The 17,551-nt window shown below is 30.1% G+C and overlaps 3 protein-coding genes across 7 annotated transcripts in view; 1 reads left to right on the top strand and 2 right to left on the bottom strand.

Annotated features, from left to right (window-relative positions):
- Positions 1-3,066, bottom strand: part of LOC105676246 (protein Skeletor, isoforms B/C) — a 66,159-nt gene extending 63,093 nt beyond the window's left edge. Inside the window, exons 1-3 of one of the 2 annotated variants that reach the window (XM_067354703.1) lie at positions 2,560-3,066; positions 2,134-2,230; positions 1,823-1,863 (exon numbers count right to left, since the gene is read on the bottom strand). The gene's annotated coding sequence lies outside the window, so the exon portion shown is untranslated. Of the gene's footprint in view, positions 1-1,822; positions 1,864-2,133; positions 2,365-2,559 lie in introns of those variants that run through there. The other variant, XM_012373985.2, reaches the window with a different exon arrangement.
- On the top strand, positions 94-7,416 carry LOC105676294 (protein BCCIP homolog). Its single transcript, XM_012374045.2, has 3 exons — positions 94-256; positions 6,376-6,627; positions 6,705-7,416. Exons 1-3 carry the CDS (start codon positions 152-154, stop codon positions 7,242-7,244), a joined length of 897 nt encoding a protein of 298 aa, XP_012229468.1. The 5' UTR covers positions 94-151; the 3' UTR covers positions 7,245-7,416.
- LOC105676268 (shootin-1) lies at positions 6,073-16,894 on the bottom strand. Of its 4 annotated transcripts, XM_067354708.1 has the most exons (11): positions 14,806-14,964; positions 14,295-14,463; positions 11,150-11,587; positions 9,932-10,045; positions 9,757-9,851; positions 9,498-9,651; positions 9,233-9,361; positions 9,015-9,160; positions 8,334-8,856; positions 8,140-8,198; positions 6,073-7,948 (listed from the first exon to the last, which is right to left on the bottom strand). In XM_067354708.1, the coding sequence occupies exons 3-11, from the start codon at positions 11,580-11,582 to the stop codon at positions 7,802-7,804; spliced, it is 1,800 nt and encodes a 599-aa protein (XP_067210809.1). In that variant the 5' UTR covers positions 11,583-11,587; positions 14,295-14,463; positions 14,806-14,964; the 3' UTR covers positions 6,073-7,801. The 4 variants fall into 4 exon arrangements, with proteins under 4 accessions (XP_067210809.1, XP_012229443.2, XP_012229451.2 ...); XM_012374020.2 differs by lacking the exons at positions 14,295-14,463; positions 14,806-14,964 and adding an exon at positions 16,458-16,894; XM_012374028.2 differs by lacking the exons at positions 14,295-14,463; positions 14,806-14,964 and adding an exon at positions 14,977-15,123.
- Positions 16,895-17,551: the final 657 nt, after the last annotated feature.

Genomic DNA, 17,551 nt, shown 5'->3' on the forward strand with positions numbered 1-17,551 from the left:
ACCATCTGGCGACGAGCATCAAAATCTACTATGCAATTATGTCACTGTATTATCGCGCTTGGGTAAAAAAGAGAAACTGATTCAGTAATTATTTCTTCTCACGTGGCGTGGTTGAATCCGGTCTGATCAAGTGGAATGTCTGTATGTCGTAATGGCAGCTCCGGTGAAAAAACGCGAAATTCAGCAAAAGACACGCGACGAGGATTGCGTCTCGTCCAGCAGTGAAAATGAAGAGTACGAAGTCGCTGATGAGCAGGTGAGAAATATTCCTTTATATTGTTGCATACTCGATATTCAATATGCCGGGCGAGTTAACCTCACTAACAAACACGCGGTCACTTACTTTTCTTATAATATATTTATTCAGTTCTCATTAATCTAATTTATTTTAATTTGTCCAAACGAAATTTATGTGATATATTGAAGAGTATAAAAATGATAATACGAAACAATCTTATGTACAAGATAAACCACTCTGTCGGTTGTCATTTCAATACATCAAAATGTCAGCAATAAACAATTGATAGAAATTGAAAAGATATACTGTTGGTTTAATAATATGAAAATAAATCTATAATATTCAGTGAATTTTAGATTTCAAAGAAGAAAAATGTACTTAAAAAAATGTTTGAAAAAGCTTTTTCCAAAATTAACACTGCACTTAATTTCATAAATTTATATTAATTTCTTTTTGTATATGTAAGAAGCATATCATCAAATTTTACATTATTGATTAGTTGAATAATAAATATATTATCAAGAAATCAATCAAGTATATTAATATTACTACTTTAATCTAACTTGATAAAGCATGTCATATATATATATATATATATTTATGAGCAACAATTAAAATTAAACAATATATTTTTAATGAAAAATTTCAAGTATATGTACAGTGCACTAATGCACAATAGTATATATATTTCGACATGTTAGACTACTTCGCATCAGTGCCATTAAAGAAATAATAAATATTAAAAACCAGATCTTATTGTTAATTATGCACACGGTCCACTTTCTATTTTTAGATCGCAAATTTGCCATAGTACTTGAAATGCAGTATAACATGCACTTTTTACTGCAATTATGAATTTTTAATTAACCAATAACTGGAAATTATTTAAATAATTATAAAGGCTATAATTCATAATTACAACAAGAAAAAGATATAATGTACCTATGAAGGAACTGCTTTAGTAAAACATGTGGTAAAAGAGGCTTTCACATTTTATAATGCTGAGCAAAAGAACTATTTGATAAAACACTTCACAAAAGGGTATCTATTATATCAATTGGTATATACACAACTGACAATCAGTAACAATAAATAATCTTTTTCATCCCACCAACAAAATATGCATCTGAAATAACTTTGACAATTTATTGTTTTTCAAAAATATTAAAGAATTATGTTTATTGATAAGATTAAATGAAAAATATATATACAAAGAGCTGATAATAAAATTAAATCTATATTTTTATAATTTTAGTTTTTAAATTAAATTTTCCATAAATTATGTCATAATAAAAGATTTTTTTCTTTTATATATATATTTAAATTAATTAATTTTAAAATTTGCACAATTTTATTTTATTTAAAAATAATGAACTGCATATATAACACACAAAATTCAATTTTTTAAATTATTAATATAAGGAGAAAATGATTTTATTTTATTTTTTATTTTTAAAAATGTTAATTGCAGACGAGCATATGATTGTCAAAGCATATTTCTTAGCAATTATGATGTAGATATTGGTGAACAAAAAAGTGATAAATAATATAGTATGCACCACTGCAATAAATAAATTCACTCACCAATTGTTGCATCTTAGCTAAGCACACTGTTTCAGCTGTACCTAGAAAATTAATATATACTTTAATTTTATAAATTATTATAATATTATATGTTTCATGTATATCATTTATTTTCATTATGAACATGTCTATGTACAGTAAATTCTGTGAATTATTTTTCAATTTTAATGAATATTCAATAAATATTTCAATGGATTTTGATAAATATTTTTAAAAGTCTTAAATATATCTGGTAAATATAAATTTTAATTGTGTATGTATGTCACAAAAATATATATAAATTTAAATAATGTACAAATAATTTTACTCACCAAATGAAATATATTGAAAATTGCTCCACGTGCTACAAATTTTATCCTAGAATATTCCACATTAGTTCATCGATTGATCCTAATATGTTTTTTTCAGCTGTAATGAGATAATTAATATCTATTTTGATTATTGTGAATTATCATATACTTTACATATTCTAAGTATTACATACTATTTGCTTTCATTTTAATTAAAACTTGATCATGTGCAATAGATTGTGTAAGCAAACAATTTTAATAAATATTTAAATTAATTAAGAAATATTTCTAAAACATTTTCAAGTATCTTGATAAATATTTCATAAATATAATTTTTTTAATTGTGCATATCTGTGTTATCACAATTATGTACATTTGAAATAAGGAAGGAAGAATAATTTACTATAGTATTGTTATTTGCTGTAACCGTTACTATTTTTGCCTTACATCGGCTTCCTTGAAGAATCGATGAATATTGAAAATCTCTAATTATTGCGCTATGCACTTCAAGTTTTCACGGATTTGTATCACAAAATGCCAGAACATAAAATGTAACAAAATAGACTACCGTACGCGTACACGTGTCAACTGTATCAATTTGTATACCCCGACTAGCTAAATTTTGAATATCAATCAAATTATCAATCTAGCGGAAAGTATATTATGCGTCTACATCTGTAACATCAAAATCTCCAATTGTTAGTTTACAAATCCATAAAACGATCGGCGAAATACCGTAAACCGGCGCAATACCAAACATTCAGCAAATATTACGTTCCCGTCAATTACTACGCAATTATCCGTTATTTTATGCAATTACTCGACACTCAACGAAAGACGCACTCATTATTCACTTAAAGATATGAAGTAATAAAATATGCGGTTCATCACGGTGAATTCACTCCTCTATATTGCAAAAAGATGGCTACGGAAGACTATTGGTGGTTAAAAAAAGCGCGCAATTTAAAAGTAAACGTAAATGATATGACGTCACGCCAGTAATATCAGACGCGGTTCTCGATGTATGTCATTTTTTCCACTATAGGTGCGTGTCGCTCGCGTCTCAATTCTGGTGTCATTACATTACGCGCGCCATCATCTGGCCATTATAAGAATCTTCATTACCTCGCCATTTTCTTGGAAGACAAAGCGCGAACGCTTCGTGATGAATCGCATTTTTATCCGTGTCAATTCGTATCCGAAAGTATGTAACAAGTTCGCATTTTTCGAAAGTTCTGATTAAATTGACGAGCAATTGCGGGAGTGTATTTACCACAGCATTTTGGGATCGATATTTCGTCAATCATAGATTTACATATCAGTGCAATCTCAATAAATACAAATTTTATGTCACGGACACGGTATTTACTGCTACGTATATATATTCTCCATTAGATTAGTAACACGTGGGAAATTCAGCTAGACGACATTAAATTGGATAAACAATTACTGTGTAGACGTCCGTATATACGATCTCTATGCAATCGCGAAAACAATCGTCATTTATCTCTTGGTCTTCATAGGTATGCAATCGTCATTTGTCTCTTGGTTTTAATACGTATGCAGTATCAATTTAATACGTGAATATGCCACGGTAGCATATTTTATGTCGCGTTTCGTGTTCCGCGGCGTGGCAAATGTGATATATAAATTCGTGAAAACTTGAAGTGCATAGTGATAATAAATTTAAAGTTCTCAATATTCATCGATTCTTCAATGAACCTGACGTGGAACATTATAAAAATGGTAACGGTGATAGCAAATAACAATATTTTAGTTACTAAATTATCTTTCCTTATTTCAAATGTACATATTTGCGATAACATAGATTATAAAAAATTTATAATTGAAATTTTTATTAAGATGTTTGAAAATATATTTTAGAAATATTTGTTAATATATTTAAATATTTATTAAAATTGTTTGCTCACACAATCTATTACACAAGATCATGTTTTAATTAAAAGAAAAACAAATAATATGTAATACTTAGAATAGGTAAAGTATATAATTCATATTAATTAAAATACATATTAATTACCTCATTACAGCTGAAAAAAAACATACTTAGAGTATATCAATCAACAAGCTAATGTAGAACATTCTAGGATGAAAAATGGAGCAAGTGGAACAACTTTCAATATTCTAGCTGGTGAGTTATTTGTACGTTATTTAAATATGTATATTTTTTGTGATAACACAATACACAATTACAATTTATATTTGCCAAATATATTTAAGATTTTTAAGAATATTTATTAAAATCTGTTGAAATATTTATTGAATATTCATTAAAATTTGGAAATAATTATTCATAGAATTTACTGCATATACATATGTTTTATAATGAAAATAATAAAATAATATGTAATAAATGATATACATGAAATATATAATATTATAATAATTTATAAAGTTGAAGTATATGTTAATTTTTAGGTATAGCTGAAACTGTGCTTAGCTAGGATACAACAATTGGTGAGTGAAATCATTTGTTGTATTTATGCAGTATGTACTAATTATATAAAACATACTGATATCTACTGTCATCTGTTATTTTTTCGCCAATGTCTACACATATAACTAAAATATGTTTTGACAATCACATTATTTTTTTTCTATTTTAACAGTGAAAAATATCAAAAGTTGCATGCAAGTCATACTTTATTATGTTTAAATTAAATAAAATTCTAAAATTTTATAAATATGAATTATATAAATATATATGTAAAAAAGAAAATTTTATTTTATAAATTAAGAAACTACATTTTTTTTTTATAAAGAGATATACATTTTGAAAACGTGAAGCTCAATATACATGAATATATCTTTCACTTAATTTTATCAATAAATTTAATCAATTTAATCAATTAAGTTTAATATTTTACAAAAGAGTGATTTGTCAAAGCACAGTTTTGGATGTTTTATTGCTGTAACGAAAAAGTGGTTATTGATACAATTGCTTATACAGCAATTTATATAATTAATTCGCTTTTATGAAGCGTGCTTGATCAAACGATTCTCTTTCTTCACCAAACCTTATAAAGTGCGAAAATCTTGTAAAATACGATATGTTTTATGAAAAATGCAACTGCCTTACTTTTGCTAAAAAAGTTTCAATAATTTATATGCTTTTTATGGTAATTCTGTAGCTTTTGTAGCTTTTGTGGTTACAATCTCTACGTATTACTTAATTTATTATTCATAATTGCGACACATACTGCGTTTTATCTCGTAGTTATATTTCTTGGGGTTTATACATCGTGATATGGCAGATTTGCGACGTAACCCTACTGATTTTTGAAAGTAAATCGCAGAGATTGACTTTCATTCAAAAGTGTGTGTAACTAACAATAAGTGCAAATTTTCGGTATTTTTTAATGATGCCAAGCAACTGATGCGAAGTAGCAAAATCTGCAACAGGTGATGCAAATTGCAACACCAATACAAGCTAGTGAGTACAATTACTTATTTATTATTTAAATATATAATATATATGATTTTATATGCTACACAACTACAATTAGAGTAAAATTTTCATTTTTTTTGTTTTCTCTTTTTCTTCTCCTGTTTTTTTTCTTTTTACTATTTTACATTTATCTAATTATGACCACATATTGAAAAATGCTAATAAAAAACAAACGATACTATCATTATTTATTTGTTACTGCAGAAATCAGGCTTCTTTTGTATATTGTATAAATATTAAAATTTATTGTATCCTCGTCTTATTTCTTTCTCTTACTTAAATGATTTTGACACTTGCATATACATATGGAATATTGAATGAGAGACATAATGGCATCTAATTTAAAGTTATTCTTTTTATTTTCGAAATTGATTATGAAAGCTGTGACCGCAGTTGTATGTAAAAACGATAAATTATATTTTTATGTTACATTAGTATGTTGAAAAATCTTGAGCTTTCAAATTAGTATAGAATTGATATACAATATGTAATTTCTTTTTAATTTTCTTTTTTTTTTTTTTTTTTTTTTTAATTGTTAAACTAAACGTAAAATACGTAAAAGTAATAACTAACAGTGTAACAGTAATAGAATAGAATTTTAAATTTTATACATTATTTAATTCCTTTTTATTTTAGATTAATTGAATTCATTTTGTATCAGTATTTTTTATAATAATTAAAAAAGATTTAATGTCAATTTAACTTATAGAATAATTGGTTTTTAATTGAATACTCGCTTCGTACATTTGTAGCAATTTCAGTGCAAGAAATATATATATCTCAAAATATTTTAGGGAATGGAGCTTCAAGTGGATTTCGAAGGCCGTAATCCACAGGATCCAGACTATCATGGAATCAAAACACTATTGCAACAACTTTTTCTTAAAGCACATATTGACTTAGGCGGGCTCACTGATTTAATAATATCTCAGAATTGCGTAGGGTCTGTTGTTAAACAGTCTGATGATGTAGATGAATCTGACGATGACGATGATGTTAATGATGTGTTTGGTATCACAACTGTCATTAATGTTTCGGACAAACAAGTAAGTTAAATTAATAATATGTAATTATTATCAAATTTATTATTCTTTTTTTAACGAAATAATAATTTTATTTTTAGAACCTTCCATGTATACAACAGCTTAGGGATTTATTGAAGCAATTAGCAGATGAGCATGCAACAGATGCAGTTAACACTATGATAAAAAGTGTTTTGGAGAATGATGCATCGCAATTGGGTTTACTTATTAACGAGAGATTTGTCAACATTCCAGCCAAGATTTCAGTACCCCTCCTTGAAAATTTAATTTCCGAAGTGAAACGTGCCAATAACAGAAAGATGCCATTTAATTTTTCCTATTACATACTTATATGTAAATTATACAAGTCAGAAGATAAGAAAGTGGGGAAAAAGCCGAAAAACAAGAATAAAAACCCCAGTGGTGAATCATCTGTATTGTGGAGCAATCCAGAGGAAGAGATTTTTGCAGAAGAAGCAACCGTTAGTTTTGAATTTTCTGTTGAAGAAGAAGCAGACAGTGGTTTATCCGGAACGTGGACTGAAAAGGATGATGAAATGGTACCTTATAGACGAGTTCTTCTTTTCGAAGCTTCTAAACTGCAATCCATATTTGGAAAAATACAGAATCAATTTTCTTAATTTTATAAATGGTATATATTAATATTGGCAAAACGGCGAAACTCCTTGCGAAACTTCCTCGCAATATGTGAACAGCACATATGCTTGTCAAAGACAACTAATATTTCTTGCGTACGATGATGTGCAACAAGCTTTTTATAATACAGCTTTTATATAACGCCTAAACTACAAACTGTTTCTATGAATTTCACCCTTGCACTCTTTATTCTTCTATTTTTCTTTTATATAATTTTATATAATATATAATATTATATAAATATATATACTCTTAATATATAATGATATATATATATTACGATTACGAAATATTCATCAATCTTATATCAAACTTGATCCACTTGAGATTTTCATATAACCGTATAAAACTTCTATACTTAAATAAATAGGTTGCACAAATTTAAATTGAGCAGGCATATTTGCGATAAACGTACACACGAAATAACAACATCTACTATATTGTAAATTTATAACGTATATAGTCTAATTGATTATTTGAGACTCGACAATTTTTTTCTTTTTCAAGTTACATATTGTTTCTATTTACACAACTTCTATTACTAAGATGCCGCGTCTGTAAACTTAAACGACTGTCTTATTGGCTTGGCTCTTCGTCTCATAGTACCAAGAATGTTTAGCATTTCAGAAACTGCTGGCGAGGCACTCTCTGCTTCTTGTCGTCTTTTTCTCTCCTCTTCTCGTTGTTTCTAAAATCATCATTTTAATCAAATGTGCTATGTGCTATGTGTACTAAAGTTTGACAATAATACTGCACTTTACTCAAGCAGTACAAATATTAGGACTGTGTATCGATTTAAAGAATATATAATATATTAATAGTTTTTATAAATCTCTATAACATGTCTTAAAAAATTATATAGATAGAATTTATACTCACGTCTGTTTGCTTCAGCGTAAATCGTCCGCCTTTAATTTGGTTGATAATATCATCAATGGCTAAAAATTCAAGATATTTAGCGAATTATAATTTTTATTTGTTTATATTGAAAAACACAATAATTATGTAATAATTTACACAATATAAACACATAATTAAAACGCGACTATCAAAATAATAAATTGCACAATTACCGGGTTGTTGTGCGACCGCAGGTGTTTTCTTTGGCGTAATGCCAAGCATGTTTTCCATGTCGCTTACAGCTGTACGTTCTGAGGTCAACTTTTCTCTGGTCAGCAATTTTATCGACGATTGACCAGCTCCTAACATCGGAGGTGGTGGTGGAGGTGGTGGTGGTGGTTTTGAGGCTTTTTCCTCCAATTCACTGACTTTCTGCTTTAAGCATTGCACTACATTCTCCAGCTCTTCCACCGATTTCTCGGCTCTTTCAGCTCTGTGAAGAATTACTTCTAACTCAGACTCTGCGAGCTTCAACTTTTCCTCGACAATTTCAAATTCCACATTTGATTCTTTTTCCTCCAATTTCTCCTGCAATATCTGCACTTGGCGAGCATAGTTTTGCTGTTCTTCCTCTAATAGTCTCTTTAGAGATTCCACCTCTTGCAAAACAGTTAATAATCTTCCATTCGGATCATCTCCGACTTCGGCCATAAGAAGAGCGCTTTGGTGCGCTAAGACATTCCGTTCTTTTTGAACCTACAATTAATGCGCGGGAGAGATTATAGTTTTGATACATTTTTATACGATTTAAAAATATTAATAAGAGTTTTAACCCTCTCTAGCTAATGATTCAAATTATGAAAAATTTCTGAATAAATGATAATTATGTATCTCGTAGAATTAAATGGACGTACTTTTTCGGCTTCTATCTTCAGAATTTTCGCATTTTCTCGCTCGCGATCGCATTGCGTCTTCAGGGCTTGCACCTCCTCGGCTACCATTTTCGTAACTCTTTCCATGTTTCCTTTGTGCACTTTCATTTCGTTAATTTTCTCTTCACCTACAAAGATGAATCAGCTGACTTAGCGTGTCTTACATTATATACTGCAAGATTAGGGGATATATGTTTCACCTTTTTGTCGAGAAGCTCTTTCTTCTTCCAGCTGCGTGGTCAGCTGTGTTACCTGTTCTTGCGCTTCGAATTCTTGAAGCCGCGCGGAACGAAGTTCCGTTTGCAATCGTGCAATTTCACTACTTAGTTCTGGAAACGAATGCTCGATTTAAAGCCAATTGTATTACTATTATTTTGCTAACGTTGATTAAACAATTTTTTTTTATATAAATATAAAATGGGACTTAATCCAAATGAATTATACAACAAAATTGACTGCACTGACCTTTTACCGTTTGTCTCAATTGATCTAAATCCTCAAAATTTGAGTCCACTTCGTCGGATACATCAAAACCCAGCAGCTCTTCCGGATTGCTATGTAAAAGCTTTTGTGCAATGATTTGGGATCTTCGTTTCAGCTCGCGGTTTTGTCGATACCACTAATAATAAAACTATGTATTATTCTATTTGTAAGATGATGACATACCATCTACTATGTATTTAGATAAAAATAAACACATTGTAACATACAAATGCATCATTACCTGAGATGCTTGTTGCATGGCTTTGTGCATCGCATTCGTTTCCACATTATATTGATTTTTTAATTGTTCATATTCTTTACATACCGCTTCGGAAACTAGAAAAGATTGAATAGAACTGATAATTTTACGAGAAACTCTTTCTATACTCTAGGAGTTAATTACAAAAAATATGCACCTGTTCGCAATTTTTGCAATTTCTGCTCTTTTTCTTGAACGTGCGATTGCAACGCGCTATTTTCCCTTTGCAATTGTTGATATTTTTTTTCCAGATCTACATGCTCCTTAATCGCTGCAAAAAGAATACGTATTAAATCACAACATTAAATGCAATCTTTTAATATAAAACTATCTCAATATTTAATTTTTTCCAATTATCGCCAGTTATTGCGAATGGCATGCGGATGTGTGTGGGTAAAGTGAGTCAATTACCAAATACCGCAATCAAGTCGACATGTGACAATCGAATTAAGGTCATGTAACATGTACAACTGTTGAGAAACGATCGATGACATCATCGTTCGCTTTCAAAAGAATTTGTGTTATGAGATAAAACGTAATTCGATTAACTATTAACTAAGAAGTGTCAAACAGGATAAAGAGGTCTTTTAGTCTGCCAAAATTTATGAGAAGAAAAGCATATATTTACATATATAGAAAATCTCGTTACTTTAATATTTCGTGAAGTTTTGATCATTCTTCATCTATTGCTTTTCTTTTTCTTTTTTATTGATATTCCAAATATTATTTTTAAACATCCTTGATCAATCATAAAACTCTGACGCATTGCGTTTACATTATGCATGAATCGCTTACGCAGCACTTGTCGCTTAATTACCTGAGTATTTAAACGACTTTGAAAACGTTTTAGAATATCTCGCCTCAACAACAGTCTATTGCTCAGTGCCTGCCCTTTTCTCGATCGATGTCTCATTGATCATCGATCATATGGCAATAAATCGTTCCGAGAATATAGATCCCACGAACAACTTGTGTCAATATTTTATCTATCTCAATTTATAATTCTATCATGTAGAAATAGCATGACTAAGAGACCGTCACTGCCTTCATTTTATGCAGCAGTGAATCACAATAAGATACGTAACGTTCTCAGTCATTTGTTCGAGAAAATAATAATGCAATGTACGCGATTTTCATCATATATGAGCCTCTGTCTTACTTTCGAAAAGATAAAAGTATATAAAAATTAACACATATTCGTGCCTTTACTTAGAATCGGTTATTCGATAATATCAAATTTGAAAAACTTCTGGGACATAGATGTATTTATCAACAATTTCAAAATTTTTGAGTCCTTGAAATTATCTATAATGTATTCCACATGGCTATTTGGATCTGCTTGGCTTGGCATTTGGCATTTCTAATTAATAATTACCAGCTTCGTTCTTCTGCAGCAGAAGTTTCCGTCTCTTTTCCGAGTCATCGTATTTATTTTTCCATTTGCTCTCGGTGAAGCTGTTGCTGCCGTTGAGCTTGACGACGTCGTTTATCTTGTAATTGCTCATCGGCGTTGATTTCTCCTCAAAATTTCTAATCTCAATGCTAGAAGTCGACAAGTGATTGTTATTGTTACGCGACCTCAGCTGTACCACAGAAGCGTCGAGCTTCTCGAAGGTCGCTTTTTGGGCAGCCACGGTGCCCGTGCAGCGACCAAGCTTCTCGAAGGATCCTCTGCGTTTTGGAGGACATCTCTCTTGGGCCTTGATCGCGGCCGATGTTCTGGGCACCGGAATGTGAGAGTGAATCACGCTCGGAGACGTCCTCGGTGGCTCCGTGCTCAGGACAATGTTGAATTCCGTCTTGTTCATAATGTCTATGGGAATAAATGTGCTTGTTAACTCATTTAATCTTAAACTTATTACTTCGGCGTATCTTTTGCGAATGTAACATGTTACCACCACCATTAGAGAAGGACAGAGACAAATTAAATAAATATTAGTAAATTTTATCTGATTTTCTGAAATATATATTTTGCATACAAATGTGATACGGGACTTTATTATGATATTAATTATAATGCGAAACGTAATATTGACTTTTTGATAAGTACATTGATATATGTTCGTGAAGAAGTTACGATGTTTGACAAGTGTCGATAACAGAAATACAAAATTCTGAAAAGGAAAACATATGATGTGTTTCTGCGCGTGAACATTCGTGCGTGAACATCATCGATTCTTGATTCGAGAAAATATTACATAATTAATATCAAGGTAGATTTTTACACATTAAATGATTCGAGAAACAAACCTATTTAAATATATATTGTTACTGGTATAACTACCAATAAAATATTGGATATTTCCAAAAATAAACGTTGATTCCAACAGTCAACCTCGACACATCAACCTAAATTTGAAATAGTCCGCATCAAAATATTTCGGCGCTTAAATAAATTTCATGAATATTGAAGTTAAATGTGTAAATTACAAATATGCAATATTTTTTTAATGACAAATTTGTAACGTAACAAAAGTTGAAAGTTATTATATTTTTATAGCTCGTGATTGTTTAGTATATTGCTATCTAGTCTAGAAAATTACACAAATTTACCAATATTTAATCAGTTTTTTTTATTGCTTATTGACAGTTTCATAAATCAATATTAGATAAAGTTAACAAATAGAGAAAAATTAAAATTAATATAATATCTACGTCAGAGTACTTCATCAAGTGTTATTTATTAAAATTGATAGTAAGATATCACAACATTTAATTACATTCAATTAAAATGATTGAACTTATTTTTAAAATCAAATTTTTGTTAAATATTATTGCGTTATGGCTATATTAATACAGAAAGATTAAAAGTTTTCTAAATATCTATCATCGTACACGTCCATTCCGGTCGCAAAATACGAGTTTCCGGAATAGAAGTTTGTGCGTTTCTAAAATAGGAGTCGTGTTCAAAAGTTTACTCAAGTTAGGTTCAGACGCACGTGCTGAGCTTCGCGGGAGCAAAGCAAACCTCCTGCGGGCCATTTAAAGTTAATTCGTCGGCATGCGTTTGTGTTAGGGCTCGTGTGCTCCGATCGTTAAACGAACATCGAAGGGTCGAATGTTTCGGCTACTTTCCTTGGCTAAAAAAGTCCGCCAGGTGTGCAATTGCTTCGATAATATTGAGCATAATTACCGCTCTGACTTCCGCTACGTCAACGCCCCTGTATTCTCGACTTCCTCTCGCGAACATGAACGTCATGATCAATAGATTTGCAAAAATTCGCTCGGTCAACGACCGAGATAGAATGCTTCTATTATGGAATAATCTTTTATATCGGAATACTTTAAAAGTCGCAATTAACGCTTTCAACGCATTAAATGCGTGCTAAGACAGAAGACATTTCAATGCTAAAATCAATACTTGAAGAAACAAGGTCGCATTATCAAAGTACATTTAACTCAGAATGTAGATATGCGTTTAATGTGAGTAAAACGCACGGATATAGAAGCTATATTTAATATTAATTGCAATATGAAGTAAATCTTTTTTTTTCTTTTTTGCTATGTGGATGGAGATTATTCATGTAGTATAAATACGTATTCTTTCTCCCACAGTAACAAAGTACTTTGAAACAGAGTGCAATTATACTGTGTGTTTATCGAGCGGATAACGCTTGCAATTGTTTTCCTTTATACTTGCTACGTTATAACCGGTGTCATCGATCGTTTGAACCACATGGTGGCACGCTACATAATTTGCATGTATACACATATATGTAAGCATTGGCGCGTACCCAGCGCGGCATACATTAGTACGAACTAGCGAGCAAAGTGCCCGATAAAATTCAGTTGATAGGGCACGGAATAGTTTCACGTGTTCAGCAATGTAGTAGAAAAATATAGATGCCGGATGAAAGATATCTCTATGTTGAAATCACTCATATTTGAAGAAACGACGAGTTCAGAACATTCGAAATGTACATCGCGTTCAAAAAATTTTATACGGATAGAAAGCGTGATCACAATTACCGGTTACAATCCTAGCAAATCGAAGAGAACCCAAATATTGGGCTGAAACGTTTCTGCATTATTCTGTATTAATTTGCAATATCTCTTGCACTCTGACACTCGTGCTTTAATTTTTAGCCTTTTTTCTATTGGTTCTTTTCAGAGATAAAAAATCCCATAACTTTTTATTCTATCATTATTAATGTATTAGCTATTAATATGATTGTGTTATTAACATGATTAGCTATTAACACGATTTCAATATTTAAATATTTGTCCTATGTAATATATTTACATTATTTACGTCGTTAATTTTATTTCAAAAAGTTATAAATAAAACAATGCCAAAATTTTTTAAAAGATATTGCTTTACTAACACGAAATAAAGAACATCTATTTGTATTATAATAATGAAAGAACAAATAAGTATCAAACATATTTTTCAATGACAAGATTTTATAAACGCATGTACGTGATACACAAATGATCTTAACATAATTGAACGTAAAATGTGTCATTTTTTTTATTTTTTTATTCTAATCACATCTTTTAATGACCATCAATTTACTTACTCTCTCAGAATAATTTAACAAATCGAGGTCATAAAATCATTTTAATTGTTAATCACGACGAGTATACACTTGTAATGGACTTTGGAGTAGATTGTGTCAGATAGTGTGTTCGAAGCATGAGGTCCTTTCACTTTTCCTCGTTTGCATCAAAGGATCGCGACTTGTTTCACTATACGCATTTGATTTTATTTAGAGAATCGCAAATGCACAGGATATTTAAAGTATTTTAAATCGATTATAAAAAATATTGAGTTACTTTCTCGAATTGTAATATTTAAAATTCTGCAATATAAATATCATTGTACCAATTCGTACAATTTATCCCGTATTTTAGATTCATCTAACAAAAATAGCGCGTTACGGAAATTTTTAAAGTCATCGCAGATTTATTTCCATTGTAAAATTTAAATCATACGATTAATTTGCATGTATCAAAAATGATCAATGCAAAAATAGTAATTAATGCAAAATAAATCTTTCTCTTATACAAACAATAGATGATTACACTCACGTTCGTTCGATGCACCACTACGCGAAAATAAAGAGAAATTAGTTTTTCAATATGTTGGACACATCGGGAATTGCGCGATTAAACCTCGTCACGAAAGAAACTCTGGAGCGCACGTTCTCACTGACGCGCGTTCACGAGCATACTGACTCCGCGCGCCTTACTGTAACTTACATTATCTCGAAGCGTTGTGAGCCATATGTGAAAGAGCGTCGAGAATGCCGGAGTATCGTTTCCTTAAGGAAAACTGACCAGGCGTGCGCGCATGCATACGGATGCACCTTCTGCAGAATTTGCAACGTCTTCGATACATTGCTCTATGATACATTTTATTATTTTTTAGTTACTGTAATCGCAACTAAATATCTGGAATTTTATTAAAAGAAACTATATCTTCTTAGAACAACATACTTTAAAAGATAAGATATATGATAGAATTCTACATACGATGACTAATATATGTACTTAAATATGGCATAAATATGTCTCATATTACGACTCATATATTTTATTTTTTAGGAAAATAGGTATTTTTGTTTAACAAATAGTATGAATGGCGTGGTGTATATTTTTTAGAGCAACATATTTGAGTTGAATAATAGCATTTTTTAACAAAACAAGAAAGTCTTGATTGATTGAACTTTCGTAGCTAACGCCATTTATTGATTTAAAAAATCTTTTATTCTTAATTTGATATATAAATAACGAAATTCAAAAAATTATATAATTTTGATATATATTGGGTCTGAAAACAATTAACGAAATTGTGTATCAACAACTGTATCAACAACTAAGCACACAAACAACGGCAACGTGCATAAAGTTACAAATAATAATTAAAAACTCACTAAAGAATTTTTATTTTAGCAACAAATAATATAATTACGACAAAAAATTGCAAATTAGAGAAACGACGTTATAGATAACCAAAAGAATTCTACGTAAGATAACGACGAATAACAAACTGTGTAATTACGCTGACAGCAGTCTGCTCCCGCACATACAGCTGCACACGCAGAATTGCGAATCTATACAGACTTAACATACTTTGTGTACGTGCATATTTGAGTCACTACTTCTGTGTAATCTCTCGGCAATTCTTTGTCTCGTGCAAGCGCATTATTATCGTTGCTTTTGCAAGAATGTCACCAAGAAGAGACAATTTGGTTACCAAGCATTGTATATTACACTCATATATCAGTTAAGATTTGTTTTTCTGAAAATCTGGCTAAGTAAAAAATTTTTACTGTTTATTTTAATTTTTAAAAGTTAATTTAATATCTGCACTAATGGAATTTTTATTCAAATGTTAATTAAAAATTTATTTCACAAAAAATCATTTCCTCAAATTTTTGGAAAGAGATAATATACAATTTTTAGGTCATTTGTGTAGGAAAAAATCAAGATTACAAAACGAACGATTAATAGAATCACGATTGTGTATGATGATTGATATTTTCTTTTCAAGTATCTTTATACTTCAGAGAGAAGCAGGAGGCGAAAAGAGAGAGCATATCTATATTATAGTATATTAAAGAACTACGCAGAAGCGATTTATTGCGCATCTATAAAATCTATAGTAAAAACTAAACAAGCAAACTTTCACGTGGTGCTCACATTAAGTAGGATGTATGTAAAGGACGAAGATAACATACGTGTTTCGATTCTTCTGACACATTCTCATGTTAAATGAACAAACGTATTTTCTTGTAATACATTGCATTTAACGCGATCGATTACTTGCAATAGATGTGTATTACTTGGACTTCTTGTTAGTCACATTATATTTCAAAAAGATTGAATGCTATCGCACTTTTTTAACAAATTCTAATATTACTTTTTTTATTAATTAATTTATATATTTATAAATAATAACACTATTTAATTAAGATTAATTCCAAAAGTAAAATATCATTACACTTTAAAAAACAGAACTATCTTTTTGTAGAGTCTATAACCAAACTTTACAGAAAAAGACACACATAATCTTTTCACTCTATTTCGATAAAGATTAACAAAAAATATCGATACGCGTTTCACGATCTCGAATTGTGTTTTCGACTGTCTGTCTCGAATTGCACAAACTATGCCATCATTAAACAGCTTTATTGTCTGGAATTATGCCCCTGCTTCCCTTCGCAGTCGCAGAGAGAGATGACTCATGCTTATTAGTCGTGTAACGGGTGTCTCTACATTTCGTAGAAGCTGACAAGCAGACTGTTATCTTTGTCCAAGATTACGTCGAAAAAAAATAGAGTTGAATATCTCCAAGTTACACGATGCGATTAATATAAATTTCTTAATAATTAACAGATAATTTAAATACAGATTATTCTAATAAGCAAAGTGTTAGCAACATTGACAGGTTGACAGCAAATTTAATCAAATATTTTGCCAATATTGTTAATATTTGGTTATCTGACTTTCACAATTTTTTATCATTTTTATTCAAACTATATACTTTAATTTTATATTTTCTTTTTAAAAATTATTGCAGTTATACACATGAATACAACTTCCAGTCATCGAATCCACTTTCTTTACTATCGATTAAATCGATCAATCGATCGAGAACGCCACCGAATTAGTAAATTTCATTAAAGTTATTAATTATCTAAATATACCGCATGATGATAATGTTTTTGAAGTTATAAATTGTACATCGTTTATCAAACTTTTCATTTCTTTATTAAAAGTTTCATTATGTGTATTGCATTTATGTGCAATATAATAACATATTATAAATTTT

This window comes from Linepithema humile, chromosome 5 (assembly GCF_040581485.1).
Source record: "Linepithema humile isolate Giens D197 chromosome 5, Lhum_UNIL_v1.0, whole genome shotgun sequence".
NCBI lineage: Eukaryota > Metazoa > Arthropoda > Insecta > Hymenoptera > Formicidae > Linepithema > Linepithema humile.